At 49.0% G+C, this 14615-nt stretch overlaps 2 protein-coding genes across 5 annotated transcripts in view; both read left to right on the plus strand.

Annotated features, from left to right (window-relative positions):
* The window catches only part of LOC107104328 (heterogeneous nuclear ribonucleoprotein Q-like), an 11672-nt gene extending 7764 nt beyond the window's left edge, over positions 1-3908 (plus strand). The window contains exons 10-11 of one of the 3 annotated variants that reach the window (XM_015404312.1): positions 790-1180; positions 2480-3908. In XM_015404312.1, coding sequence (XP_015259798.1) covers positions 790-1180; positions 2480-2521 — 433 coding nt within the window. In that variant the 3' untranslated portion in view covers positions 2522-3908. Of the gene's footprint in view, positions 1-789; positions 2148-2479 lie in introns of those variants that run through there. The other 2 variants (XM_015404313.1, XM_015404311.1) reach the window with 2 other exon arrangements.
* Positions 3909-6465: 2557 nt separating this feature from the next.
* LOC107104330 (sorting nexin-14-like) overlaps positions 6466-14615 on the plus strand; it is a 15220-nt gene continuing 7070 nt past the window's right edge. For both annotated transcript variants that reach the window (XM_015404315.1, XM_015404316.1), the window contains exons 1-21: positions 6466-7037; positions 7441-7561; positions 7632-7705; positions 8057-8135; positions 8202-8245; positions 8320-8407; positions 9007-9091; positions 9188-9344; positions 9420-9495; positions 10138-10182; positions 10269-10349; positions 10424-10538; positions 10619-10774; positions 12160-12284; positions 13120-13178; positions 13447-13579; positions 13650-13836; positions 13909-13992; positions 14060-14160; positions 14279-14390; positions 14549-14589. In XM_015404315.1, coding sequence (XP_015259801.1) covers positions 6901-7037; positions 7441-7561; positions 7632-7705; positions 8057-8135; positions 8202-8245; positions 8320-8407; positions 9007-9091; positions 9188-9344; positions 9420-9495; positions 10138-10182; positions 10269-10349; positions 10424-10538; positions 10619-10774; positions 12160-12284; positions 13120-13178; positions 13447-13579; positions 13650-13836; positions 13909-13992; positions 14060-14160; positions 14279-14390; positions 14549-14589 — 2100 coding nt within the window. In that variant the 5' untranslated portion in view covers positions 6466-6900. The remainder of the gene's footprint in view (positions 7038-7440; positions 7562-7631; positions 7706-8056; positions 8136-8201; positions 8246-8319; positions 8408-9006; positions 9092-9187; positions 9345-9419; positions 9496-10137; positions 10183-10268; positions 10350-10423; positions 10539-10618; positions 10775-12159; positions 12285-13119; positions 13179-13446; positions 13580-13649; positions 13837-13908; positions 13993-14059; positions 14161-14278; positions 14391-14548; positions 14590-14615) is intronic.

Below are 14615 nucleotides of genomic sequence, written 5' to 3' on the forward strand. Positions count from 1 at the left end.
TGTAAACTTTCAGCAGCAGAAGTGGTCACACAACTGTGGACCTTAAAAAATATAGAAAAATAATAGAATAAGTGACAGAATATAAAAAAAATGTCCAATCCAATTTTATTTGTTCAAAAACAGCCTCAGCTGACCACATGCTGTAAAAAAAATAAATAAGTAGAACATAAAACAGTGTAAATAAAGAAGCAAAACAGCTAAAACATGAGTGAAAATAACATTCACATAAAATATGAAATAAAAAATAAATAAAAAAAATAAAATAATGGACTGAACAGTGTTTTAACAAATATAAATACTTTGCTTCTAAAGAACAGATCATCAATATACAGCTTCCAACATTTTTACAGTATAGTTTTATATATATATGTATTGAGAGAGATGTGTGTATGTATATATTATATAGAAGTTATAAAAATGTGTTTGTGCTTTGCAACATGCATCCATCTAATTAGAATATTTTATTACTTTTAACCCACTTAGAATATTAAAATAAACTGAATCATTTGTTTGTTTTCAGTAAAAAAAAAGGCAATACTGAAAATGAGTTTAATATAATAAAATTTTAAAGTATTAAAGTTGATTCTGTTCCGGCTGAGCACATTACACAGAGCCCAGCTGTGACCTCCCCAAGATGGCGTCACCAATGTCTGCCCATAGGAGAAGGCGGATGTTGCTGTTAACAGCCCTGATGCTGAGCCAACATGGCCGCCCGCGGCGCTCCGCAGGCCCCAGCAGGTCGATTAGTTCATCAACAGCAGCTAACACGCTCTGTTCTCCCTCCTGCAGGTATGATGATTATTACTACTACCCTCCTCCTCACGTGGCTCCTCCCACCAGGGGGCGGGGCCGAGGGGGCAACCGGGGCGGCTACGGTTACCCTCAGGATTACTACAGCTACGACGACTACTACGATTACTATGGCTACGACTACCACAACTACCGTGGCGGCTACGACGACCCCTACTACGGCTACGACGACTTCCAGACCCCGGGGCGGGGGCGGGGCGCCAGCCGGGGGCCCAGGGGCGGAGCCTCCCCGGTGAGGGGCCGCGGCGGGGCCGGCGCACCCAGAGGCAGAGCCAGCTTCTCGCAGCGCGGCGGTGGCGGCGGCGTGCCCGGATTGGGCCGTGGAGGACGCGGATCAAGAGGAGGCGTGCCGCCGAGAGGGCGAGGAGGGGTACGTGGTGCGCGGGGCGGCCGCGGTGGAAATGTAGGAGGAAAGCGCAAAGCTGATGGCTACAACCAGCCAGATTCCAAGCGCCGCCAGACCCAGAATCAGAACTGGGGCTCGCAACCCATTGCTCAGCAACCGCTCCAAGGTGGTGATCATTCTGGTAACTATTCCGGTTACAAATCTGACAACCAGGAATTTTATCAGGATTCTTTTGGGCAGCAGTGGAAGTAAAGCAGTAGGGCTTCGATCTAAAATAAAAACATCCTGATTTTTCTCTTTTGCTTTAAAGACTTGATCTGATTGGCGCTCAGTCGCACGCTGCATTTTTTCCCTCCAAATTGGTGACAACTGGCAAGATCTCTGTACATAAAACCAAAAAAAACAAAAAAAACCCGCTTGGACTCCAAACGTAACCCCACCCCCACCTGTTTCTGGCGAACTGCTCTTCTTCTCCCCTGTTTTTAGAGGCAGGTTTGTGCTGCAGCTAGCTGTCTATTTGGCTAAAGCTTTCTGTATGTTTTTACACATCCTGGTTCCATGTTTGACGTTGCTAACGGCAACATAATGTGTCCTAAACCTGTACTTCCACGCCATGAAATGAGGATCTGTGTCGTCCGGGTAACAGAGCCGTCCTATTTTTTTTTTTTTTTTGGCTTGTATTCTTTGCTGTTTGTCTGCTTTAATAAACGTACACGCACTCGTGTAAGAAAAAAAAAACAACAAAAAACTTCAAATTGTGTTGAAAATTCATGTTTGGCCAAATTCTCTGTCCAAATTTCCTTGAAATTGAAAGGCTCCTTGAGGAAGAGAAGGACTGAAGGTTTGCGGACGCGGCGTCACCCTGCATGCCTCTCTGTGTAGTCACTCCATTCTTATCATGTCCAGAAACATTAATGTCTCACAAATTTGGTGTCCTAAATTCACTGGACGCAGCATCAAGCGTAAGCCCCCAGTTCTTTACATCACTGTGGGGGGGTGGGGTGGGGTGGGGGGGTTAGAGCAGAATCTGGTTTGATGTTTGAGGCGAAGCTTTTCTTGTCCCAGAAGGATCTTTCCTGCTGTTGATTTCCCGCCCTGGACTCTAACCCTGCATGCGCCTCCTGTGTTGGTTAGCTGCTTTGCATGACTCACACCCCCCCCCTGGCGCATCTGTCTGGTCTAGCTCTAGGGCTGCTCACCGCTTTCCTCCCCTCCCTGTGTGCGTGGCGCTCCGGTTTCCGGCCGGTTCTGTGCATGTGCGGACCCGTGCGGCGCCGCTCCCGTCTCCCGTCTCTAACTGCTGCCTTTTGTTACCCCGACTAGCAGGAGAAAGGCGTGGAGGCCGCCGCCGACGTGTTGCTATGAGGACCGGCCCGGCCCCGCCCGCTGGAGGAAACGGTAAGGTCAGCTGACTGCGCGGTCCGATGGGGATCCGGCCTCGCCGAGGAGCAGACGGAGGGACACTCGGATCCACCTGAGCCCGGATTCTTCTGGATGAATCTGTTTCTGTTTGGAGCCTTGAACTCTGTTCTGTTCTGGAGTTGGACTCGGATCATCAGAACCCGGCGCCGGAGGCGGGACCTTCCAGCAGAGCGGGTTTAACTACCTCAGTGTGGAGGGAGGGAGGGAGGGAGGCGGGATCTAGGCTGCTGCTCCTCTCTAACCGGGCCTCAACAGAACCTTGAACAGAAGAGCTGCTAAAATGACCCTCAGTCTTCCGCTCCAGAACCGACTGGGTCGTCTGGTTCTGAGCGCCCAGAACCAAGCAGAACCTGGCGGTTCGTCAGAGTGATGGAAGCTGACGCTTCCTAAAAACTCAGGACGCCACTTTTCTTTCCCTTCATCTGTGTTGAATGAAACGGGTCGGTACTGGACCGGACCGTCGTTCTGCTGCCGTGGGCCCGGTGCTACAAGTCCAATAATGTTTGATTCTGAGGGCGGTTCCTCCTGATGATCCAATCTGGGTCCCGCTCGGGTTCTGCTGACCCCCAGCAGGTTAGCAGAACCTTTGGAAGAACTCTGGGTCGAAGCAGAACCTTAAAGTTCTGTTTGGACCAGAACTCAGAGCCTGACGCTGATGTGGTCTGAACCTCCTGGAACCAGTTCTGACCCGGTTGAGTTCTGGATCAGCCGAGCCAAACAGAACTGGATCACAGGTGGGAACCGGAGCTGGAACCGCCCTGATGGAAGGTTAACAGTTCTCCACACCCCCCCAGTTCCTCACTGGGTTCTGATTAGGCCCGGTTCGCACGCTGAGGTTCTGGTGGGTGTGAACAGACGGAGCCTGATGATCCAGCAGAACCTCGATTCCCATCAGAACCTCATCTGTTTAAACCCAGTAGCCTCAGGTTCTGGTTCTGCTCTGATGTTCTGTGTTCCACCAGCAGACCTCCCAGCATGCCTGACAGAACCACAGCCTGGGATCTGGACTCTGTTCTGGACCCGGTTCTGGACCCGAGTCCAGATCCGACGCTAACGGCCTCAGAAACGTTCTGCTTTGGGAATATCTGATCCGTAAAAGGTCCGCCGCAGCGGTCCTGGCTCCGTTGGCTCGGATTAAGGAGCCGTCTGTGAGGCGCTGAAAGGCATTCTGGGAGTTGTAGTAGAACACAGCATGTTAGCTTCTCCTTTAAGTGCTTTAAAACAGGAAGCTGTTGCTGGATCTGCTCTGAGCTCCTGCAGAGGAAATGTTTTATACTGTACAGCCGCCTAAACCTAAACTTATTTTTCTAATAAACTCGTTAACCTTCAACCGGCTGCTTTTCTCACTCGATCCTTTAGTTTCACACATTTACAGAAATATGGACTGATTTCAGTTTGAAAGAAGAGTTTAGATTTGATCTTTTAGCAACAAATTCACATCAAATCTTTTTATAAAACAGATTTCTTAAATAAATTTCAAAATGGGAAAAGTACAGTTTAACATATTCCATCCATAACAGTTTTTATCAGACAAAACAATATAAACTTAAACTGATTAAAAGAATATAAATAAAAATTAAAACAGGTTTAGCTAAAGTGAAATAAACTTTAAGGCTTATTGAGGTTTGAAAACTTAAAATCACGTTAGAAGCTTTGAGATTCAGAGAAACTAAAGAATCTGCACCTTTGAATAAAAATAAAAAATCCACATTTTGTCCTGAAAAGTTCATCCTAATTTTACTCCTTTATATTTAAATTAGGAATCACATTTTTAGTTAATAACCAATCATAATAACCACATAAAAACCTTTAAAAAAAAAACACATTCTGCTGATTATAGATCGTTGTGATTAGATTTAAATTTTCAGAAATCTGCAGAGAGATAGATATTATTTATAGTTTTAAAATGAACTGCTTTCATCTTTGATAAAACAGGAAATTAGAAAACCTTTTAAAGGGCAAATTACACATTTTAATCCCTTTCATACCCCTTAATAAATGTTTCCCACATTCAGTAGGTAATGATAGAATACCTACTGGAAATAAAGTAAAAAAAAAAAGGTAAAAAGCTAATTAATAAGTTAATAAGTCTAGTTAATAATTATATTGAGGTTTCTAAACTAAAACCTACGTTCCAGTATCAGCATTAATGCCTCTAAAGTGACGTTGGACCAATAAAATGTGTTTCTTTTCTGTTTTTCATGAATTTCTTCTAGAAGCACTTTTATTTTTCTCAATATATTCGGGCAAATTGGTGTTTCTTGTTATTATGTTGACATTCATAAAAAAATAAAATATCTATATAAAGGTAATAAGGTCTTGGATTAAATCTGGATTTTCAAAGTATTTCACTGAGGCCCTATAAAGGGTTAATTTCTGAAAACACGTTTAAAGAGAAGTTCCTCTTACCTGGGAGAGGGAACATTTTTTATTGATGTTTTATATCATTTTGTTACTGAATTTGACATCCGAAACATTTTATTTATTAGGATAAACTGATAAATCACTTGAACAGAACCCGTCTGGCTACAGGAAGTAGGCGGGAAGTTGTTCCTCATCAGATGAGAGATAAAATTCATCGATCTGCCGGAACGGCTCCTGATTTCTAAAGGGTTCTGGAGAAACGCAGCGAGAACGGATCAGAGGAGAACCGCTCCGGTAAACGGACTCCAGGAGGGCCCAGAACCACAGGGTCAAAGGTCACGATTGAATGAGAAATCAGAGGCCTCCATGGGAGGGATCCAAAACAAGCCCCCGGAACCCCTTTTGACGGATTAGCGATCCGGATCCACCTGCCGGCTAATCCAGACCCAACCTGATTTAAATCATTTATAAATTACTGAATGTTGTCCAGAAACTGTCTAATTTCCCTTGCGCCTCTTCTCCTGTTAATACGGTAAAGCCCTGGGGAGCGTCCGGCTCCAGGCTGCACGTGATCCAAATGAGCCAATGAGCTGTCAGTCTGGGTTGCTGCTGCTGCTACTTTTAGACACAGCAGGCAAACCTGTGGCAAGCCGGGCGATGGGAAAGAAGGAGAAGACCATGAGAAAAAGAGAGCAGAGAAAGTGTGGACTGCTGGAAGAACTGCGGTGAACTGGTGAAAGAAAAGTGAAATGGCGTGCTCAAAGATGACCCTGCACATTTAGAGGATGTTTGGCTCAACCTGCTGCTGTGAAGCAGGATTCTCCACCATGAACAGAATCAACAATAAATCTGGATCCAGGCTCAAAATGAGCTCCTTGATATGTGCTTGAGAATGGCTTAGTCTCCGGTTAAACCCAGGTTTAAAGCCTTGCAGGGCAGCCTAAAGCCCACTGCCAACATTAAGACAGAAAAAAGAAAGAAAATAACAAACCATCAGTTCAGGGGTTTGAGAAAATATGGGAATCAGGAAATTATCTATAAACCAAACTGAACGATTGTTGTTCTCTACTTCAAATAATATTTAGATGTTAAATGGAAAAAGTTTCTTTTTTTTCTTTAAAAATTAAATCTATAACATGGATGCATTAAAAAAAACCTCATTTTATTTGTGTTAAATTCAGTTTAAAGTAACAGATCATTAAAAATGTCTCTGGACCTTTACTGGTTGCTGGTTTTCTTTATTCGGACCTGCTGGTTTCTAATTGGTGACCCCTGACTAACAGAACCAGAGGTTCCCCCTGACAGGCAGCCACAGTGGAGGCGGAGTAATGCTCTGGGCTGCTTCACACCAAAACAAACGATCGTTTAACCGGAAGTGGGGATGTTTGGAATGTGGGTTGCCATGTTGGGGCAGGAATACGCTCTGCTTAGCGGCCATAACTGATGACGTCAGCACTTTACACCTGGCCGCGTCGGTAAAGGTGAAGGAAGCTTCCGGTGTGGAGCGGCGGGTTTATGTGGCGGTCAGTGAACGCAGCACAGCTGATGTTCAGGCAGCTGCAGGAAGCAGGAGAGACTCCATGTTTTAGAGCTCAGTTATCCTGGAAGGAGAAAACAAACCGGATCTTATAAAATATGAAATAAAAACTTCAATCATTTCCCAGAAAGTGAAGAAGGATCAAACATCAGAAGCTCTGCGTCTTTCTGTCGGACCTGGCAACCCGCTGTGGGATTAAAGCGCCCTGCCGGAGAGGAAGTGGCTCCGACCCGGAGAAGTCTCCAACCAGAAGCAAAGTTTGGACTAAAGCTGCAGGAGAACCAGAACCTGGACCCAGAACCCGAACCGGGACCGACTAACAGACCGCTTCCGGATGAACCGGCTTTTATTTCTCAGCCTGGGGCTCTTGGCCCCTGAAGGTCCCGCTTAGAGGCGTTTTTCCGGTGTTTGCTCCGCCGGGATGGCGGCCTGGAGGCGCCGCATGGAGGAGCTGCTGCGCGGCGTGAAGGTGGAGGTCCTGAGGGAGGCAGGCCGGCAGTACCCGCTGACCTGCTGCCTGATGGTGGCGCTGCTGGCGCTCACTGTGCTGCTCAACAGGTGAGGAGGAGGAGGAGGATGAAGGTGGCTGATCCCCTGCAGGGTCACGTGACCCGGTTCTGTTTGGCAGGATCAAAGCAGAACCCGCCATAAAATCTGTTTATGTGGTGAATCTAAAAAAACGAGTTAATCCTTTGATCCTGTTTTATTACACTGCAAAAAATATCAGTCTAAGTAAATAAGTCAATTTTTCTTAAAATTAGTTTCATAGTAATAGTGAACGCAGCACTTTAAGGGGGGGGGGCTGAGATACACTTCATATTATCAGCGTTCTGGTTGCATTGCAGAAATAAGGAATAGTTGGATTAACCACACATGGAAACAGAGTTTTCTGGGGCCCCCAGGAAGTTGGGGCCCCAGGCAGCTGCCTGGTATTTCCTGAGGGTGAATCCCGTCCCTGCAGGTACCTCCACGTCCTGATGGTGTTCTGGTCGCTGCTGGCCGGGATCTTCACCTTCTACTGCTCGCTCAGACCGGACTCGCTGGTTCCCAGCTTCCTGTTCCCCATCAAACCCAGGAACAAGGTGGGACGCTCTCCGCTTCTCCGCCTGCTTCAGAACCTGCGGGTCTTCTGACTGTCTCTGTGTCCCACAGCGCCAGGAAGCCGAGCTCTTCCCTCTGGGCCACAGCTGCGCCGTCTGTGGGAAGATCAGATGCAAACGACACCGGTGAGTCACGGAAGTTTTCGCAGCGCTAAAACTTTGCTGTTCAGGCGGGCCGGGTCAGAACTCTGTAGAACCTCCTGCTGCTCCTCGTTAAACGTCTCCTGATCCCAACATCAGCTTCCCCTTAAAGAGAGTTTCAGGTCCGGACTTTGACTAGGCCGTTCATCTAACCGTCCATTAGACCTCTGGGTATTTAGGATTGTTGTACTAATTTAGCTCCTTCCATCTTCTCTGCTGTCCCATAGCATGATGCTGCCACCACCATGTGGTGTTCCTGATGTCAGCATAGATTTTATTTGGGGGTGTCAGAGTCAGCAGGTTCTCAGGTGTGTAATAACTGTCTGTCTGCTTCAGGCCCACTCTGCTCCTGGAGAACCACCAGCCCTGGTTGGACCTGAAGGTTCCCTCCAAGGTGGACGCCGCGGTGGCGGAGGTAAGGAGCCCGGCTCGGTTCTGATCCCATTCATGCTGATGGCGTTCTCACCTGTCCTGTCTGCAGGTGTTTGAGCTGGCTCTGGAAACGTTTGTGCACCCCTGGTACAGGTGAGAGGTCAAAGGTTCCGGCGTCACGCAGGCAGGTAGGCGGAGCTTCCTTTAACTTCCTGCTCTGCTTTCAGGGACATCACCGAGGATGAAGCCTGTCTGGATGAAGTCAGGATGACTTTTCGCTTCTTTGCATCGGTGCTGATCCGCAGAGCCCAGAAGGTCAGGAAGCATTAGGGGGACAGGGGCCCCGATGATCAGGGGCCACGATGATCAGGGCCGCTGTGAACAGGGGCCAGGGTGAACGGGGGCCGCTGTGAACAGGGGCTGCGATAAACAGGGGCCAGGGTGAACGGGGGCCGCGATAAACACGGGCCAGGTTGAACAGGGGCCGCTGTGAACCGGGGCCAGGGTGAACGGTGGCCGCGGTGAACGGGGCCCAGGGTGAACAGGGCCCAGGGTGAACGGTGGCCGCGGTGAACGGGGTCCAGGGTGAACAGGGCCCAGGGTGAACGGTGGCCGCGGTGAACGGGGTCCAGGGTGAACAGGGGCCAGGGTGAACGGGGCCCAGGGTGAACAGGGGCCAGGGTGAACGGGGGCCGCGGGGAACGGTGGCCGCTGTGAACAGGGGCCAGGGTGAATGGTGGCCGCGGTGAATGGGGGCCAGGGTGAACAGGGGCCAGGGTGAACGGGGGCCGCGGGGAATGGTGGCCGCGGTGAACAGGGGCCAGGGTGAACGGGGGCCGCGGGGAACAGGGGCCATGATGTGGGAGATAATTCTATATTTTGTTTTCTAACCAAAGTTTTCTGCTTGTTTTCAGGTGGATTTCCCGTCTGTGTTTGCAGACAAAGTGATGAAGGTTCTGATGAAGCACATGGAGGTTCTGTCTAAAGCTGCAGCCAAAGGTAAAGAGATCAGAGCTGCTGATCAGTCACAGAGGAAGGTCTGTAATCGGACCCCGCAGGCGTTAACGGGGCCGTTCTTTGGGTTCCTGTGTTCAGTGAAGAACATGGAGGACCTCCAGGAAGCGGCTCTGGAGGAATACGGCGCCGACCTCCACGCCGCGCTGCACAGCCGGAGGGACGAACTGCTGTACCTGAGGAAGCTGACAGAGATGCTCTTCTCCTACGTCATGCCTCCCAAAGCCACCGACTGCCGGTGACGTCTCCAGAACCAGGTACCGAACCCAGACGGACCAGCGAGGTTCTGATCCAGCTTCTGTTCCTGCTCCAGGTCTCTGGCTCTGCTGCTTCGGGAAGTGATGGCCGGATCCGTCCTCCTGCCGACTATGGACTTCATGGCCGACCCGGTAAGTAAAGGAGGCGGACGGGTCCATGCTTCACCTCCACTGTGGCTCAGGGGCCCCTCAGGGCCCCGTTGCAGCACTGCTCTGTCCCTAAATGAACCAGTCCGTGTTCTGGTTCTGGTATCGGACCAGTTTGGACCAGCAGGTCTAGAATCCTGGACTTCCTCTAGATGAGCTGAGGCTCAGAGCTAACAGCTGTTAGCTTAGCTCAGACTGACAGGAAGCGGCGCTCTGGGTCACATGATCCAACCAGAGACGGATCAGAACCTCTGAGGTCACAGAGAAGCTTTCTGCTGTTTTTTATTGACTGCTGTTAAAAAACATGGAAGTTATTAAAAATTAAAGTTTGATTTTATACTAGAGGACAAAATAAAAATAAAAACCCACCTGGAGGCCCGATTCACGTAAATGATGAAGTCATTGTTTGATTGCTTTATTAGTCGGTTTCTATGGTAACCAATCATTTTAACATCTGTTATTCTAAAGATATAAAATGAGGCTTATTTTATGTTGATAATATTTAGCTAAAATTCCGTAAATGTTTGTGCGGCGTGTTTAAAGCGGAGCTGTTGGTTTATCTTTAAACTGATCATCCAGGCGGTGAAGATCTTCCAGGGTTCCTAACATCCACCTCTTCCTGTTTAGGACACCGTCAACCTCATGGTGCTCATCTTCCTGGACAACAACCCGGTAAGCTTAGTGTGTGGATGGCGCCTGGCGCTAAGCTCCTCCCCCTCACGGTAGGACAGATTCATCCAGATGTTCTCCATCTGCAGCCAGAAGAAGCTACAGAGCCTCCGTCTGCGCTGGTTCCCTTCCTGCAGAAATACACCAGCATCAGCAACAAGAAGCCGTCTGTGAGTTTGACCTTCTACCATCAGAGAGGCGGGGTTTAATCTGCTCGCTGAAGCCCCTCCCCCCCTCCCTCCAGGTGCTGAAGCTGGAGCTGAAGGAGATCAGGGAGCAGCAGGATCTCCTCTTCCGGTTCCTGAACTTCCTGAAGCAGGAAGGAGCCGTTCACGTGCTGCAGTTCTGCCTGGCTGTGGGTAAGATCCGGAACACGCCGCCGTACTCCGATCCGCCGGATCTGGGATCCGGTTTAACCTTCAGAACCTCCGTGTTCCAGAGGAGCTGAACGATAAGATCCTGAGTCCGGAGCTGAGCGACTCGGAGCTGCAGCGTCTGCACGGCGAGGTGGTCCACATCTACCAGACCTACTGCCTGGAGGAGAGCATCGACAAGATCAGCTTCGACCCGCTCATCGTGGAGGAGATCCACAACGGTGCCTGAACCTTCCTCCTGCATTAGAAGGAGCTTCAGTCTGGGTCTGAGGTTCTACAGAGATGTTCTGGGTTCAGAACCTTTATTCATCTGAACGCTGCAGGTCCAATAGAGCCGGTTCTGATCAGAACATTTAGATCCTTTATCAGTTAAACATATATTCTTAACTATTATGGGGCTGCAGGAGTTTGACCTACAACTGGAGGGCTGTCGGTTTAAACCCCGCCTCCAGCTTTCACTGCCACTGTGTCCTTGGGCAAGGCATTTATCCCGCATTGCCTAGCGATGGTGGTCAGAGGGAGGCTCCAGTGTAGCTCACCACCATCGGTGTGAATGAGGAGATTTACTAAAACTATTGACGGTCTCCATGGAAACGATGGAGAAACACACCTGGAAAAAACACCCAGAGAGAAAACGATAAAGATTCATTGAAAAGGATCTAAAAAGAAAAAAAAATCTAATTGAAAAATGCATAAAAATATAAATAAAATAAAGTAAAATGAACTGAAGTCAAATAGAAATGCATTCAGACCTAAAGCAGCAGGAGCAGCAGAAACGCCTTCAGTTCTGACGAGCGGCTGAAGCGTCTGCTCCGACTTAGCATGTAAACCTGCTGCCTGAGGTCTGAATGTAGCATTAGACTAAACTTTATTAATCCTGTGGGATTACTCCTTCAGGGAGATTCTGGTTCCAGTAGCTTCCATAGAGCACACAGAGTTAAAGCAAGACGCCATTAAAGATAAAACTACAACAGTAAATATAAAAAGACTGAATATAGAACAAAAAAGCATAAAAAAGTTGTAATATCCTGAAATGTTTCCTTAGATCTATAAATATCTAATATAAGTAAAGAGCTAAGAAAAGCTGACAGGGTCCAGCTTCCAGCCAATCACAGAGCCGGCTGGCCTCCCCAGTTGGTCCAGTCTGGAGCCGTCCTTAATGGAGGTGCTGCTCCCCCAGCACCACAGCGTAGAAGAGGACACTGGAAACCACAGACTGGTAGAACATCTGCAGATGTCCTCAGGACCTCAGTCTCCTCAGGACGTCCATCTGCTCTGTGTCTTCCTGTCCAGTAATCCCAGTGATCCATTTCTAATGAAATATACAGGAAACCAGAGCTTTGGACTGGTTTGGTGCACACAGTGATGCTCAATAATAATAATAAGAAATAAAAAAAGGTTAATAAAATACCAGAAAAAATGATTTAGACTTCCAGAAAAGACTTTAAAAATGATTAAAGTTCTAGAAAAGATGGAAAACTTATTTAAATACTATAAAGATAAAAAAACAAATCAGTGTTTGTTTTTAAATGAATGATTCGCTCTGAGCAGCGGATCCTTCCAGTCGCTGCGCTCCGTGCTGACGTGCTGCTGTGCTCGCTTCCAGTCGCCGCGGCGCCGTACCAGGACGTGGTGAAGCTGCAGAAGATGACCTGCCTGTTTGAGGCGTACGAACACGTCCTCTCTCTGCTGGAGCGAGTTTTCACGCCCATGTTCTGCCACAGCGACGAAGTAAGAAAAACACGCCTCCATCCAGAGGTCACCGCTCTGAGGTCATCAAGCACCTCCGCAAATCAGAACGTCACAAAGAAGGAAACGCGTTTATCCTGAAGCTGCTGGACGGTCCTGGAATGTTCATGGAAAGTTATGGGGAAGGAAAAAGATCCACAGTTTCTACTTCCTATAATTAAAGGTATAGTGGAGGATGTTGATGAATTTATTAAAAGACCCGCCCTCTTTACTTAAAAAAAAAAATGCACAACCCCGTACCCGCTCCCAAGAGGGAACTCCTGCTAATCAATCAATCAATAACTTTTTTATCAACTATAATTTCCATTGTAATCGAGATTTCAGTTTCAGTAAAAACCATCACATACAGGGTGGGGGTGGGGGGGCTGAGGCCATGCGTGCCGCAGAACGCTGCCTTGGTCGCCCATTTCTCCTCATGCACTCTCTCTTTAATAGTGCTGTTAGCATCGCTCATACAAGCTAACTTTCCAAAAGAAGCTTTCCCACTATGTCAGACTCGTTACCAGTAAGAGAAAACGAGGACAATGATGTAAACATATCATTAGAATGATTGACAGCTATGAGGACCACTGATATAGATGATCCACGTCCTCCACTATAGCTTTAACTGATGTCCATCAGTCGCCTCCTGCTGCGTCTCCTGTGGTTATTAACACACTTTTTCCTTCCACTAAACTTTCCATTAACATACGAGGAGAATCCCTCCAGATGAACCAGATTTAGCTAAAAATGTGTTTATTTTATTCCTTCAGTCCCAGTTTGGGTCGGAGGGCTTAAAGTGAACAGTTCTGTTGATCGGATCCGTTCTGGTTCCCAGTACTTCAGACACCTGCTGAAAGGAGCCGAATCTCCAACCAGGAGCTCCAGGATCAACAGGTTGGTTCCAGGATAAAACCCGACCCAGACGCTCGGTTCTGGTTTTTCTGGCATCATTGGTTTTATTTCAGCGTGAGGAGAACAGGTGAGTGTTGGACTCCTTGCAGGCGGCTCCCCGGTTCTAACTCGGTACCACGGACAGAACCTGCTGCTGGTTCTGAAGGTCCAGGAAGCTTCTGTCTCAGCGAGTCCAGCTCTGGTTCTGCTCGGCCCGGCTGAAGGTCCTTCATCTGCGACGCCTCTAACCGCCATTCTGCTGCTTGTTCAGGAACGCTTCCAAACGCGGCGAGCCGTTCGGCATCAGCAGGATCGGCAGCAAGATCAAAGGCGTGTTCAGGAGCACCACGATGGAGGGCGCCCTGCTGCCGCCCGGCGCCGCCGGCGACACGGAGGACGACACGGTGAGCGGCCCGCCTGGCGCCCATTCCCCCTGCTGCAGCAGATGTTCTGCTATCTGAGCCGTCTGTGCAGGTGGAGGAGGCCACCATCGTCATGGAGGACGACGCCCCCGCCGAGCCCACCGCCACGCCGCTCAACCAGAGAAACCTGGCGGCCTGGACCGTCTCCATGCCCTTCATCGACTTCTACGAAGACCCGGTGAAGAGGGAGAAGGTCCCCGTGTTCTGCATCGACGTGGAGAGGAAGGACCGGAAGAACGGTGAGTCGGAACCGGACCTCCGGACCTTCGCCAAGGTTCTTCTTTTCTAACGGATCATCTCTCCTCCTCCAGCCGGTCATGAACCAGAGTCCTGGACGGTTTACAGAAGATACCTGGAGTTCTACGTTCTGGAGTCCAAACTCACAGAGTTCCATGGTGACCATCCAGCAGCAGCATCTCCATCCTTCCACCTGCAGCTTCTGACCTTCTTCCTTTCCTTCAGGAACCTTCTCAGACGCTCAGCTTCCCTCCAAACGCCTCATCGGACCCAAGAACTACGAGTTCCTGGAGTCCAAGCGGGAGGAGTTCGAGGAATATCTGCGGGTACGTCGTCCTTCTGGAGGCGGGCGTCTGGCTGCGGGGCGCAGAACCAGAACCAGAACCAGAACCTGACCCCCAGAACCAGAACCTGACCCGGTTCTCTCTGTGTTTGTGTGTCCAGAGGCTGCTGCTGTACCCGGAGCTCAGTAACAGCCAGCTGCTGGCTGACTTCCTGTCGCCGTTCAGCCTGGAGTCCCAGTTCCTGGATAAGATGCTGCCGGACGTCAACCTGGGTAGGTTCCTGGTCCCCAGGGCTCTATAATGGGGCGGAGTCTAGTTTAGCTTGTTCCTGATCCGGTTTAAACCAGTTATGAGGAGCCCCGCCTCCTCTAACCACGGCGTCCATTTTTATGCAGAAGGTCTGAAAGCTGCTGTTTGATTCTAATTCCAGGAAAAATCTTTAAGTCTGTTCCTGGAAAACTGATGAAGGAGGTGGGTAGAGTCCTTCCTTCCTTCCT

The sequence above is a fragment of the Cyprinodon variegatus genome, unplaced genomic scaffold (genome assembly GCF_000732505.1).
Source record: "Cyprinodon variegatus isolate N-32 unplaced genomic scaffold, C_variegatus-1.0 Scaffold1691, whole genome shotgun sequence".
In the NCBI taxonomy this organism is placed as follows: Eukaryota; Metazoa; Chordata; class Actinopteri; order Cyprinodontiformes; family Cyprinodontidae; genus Cyprinodon; species Cyprinodon variegatus.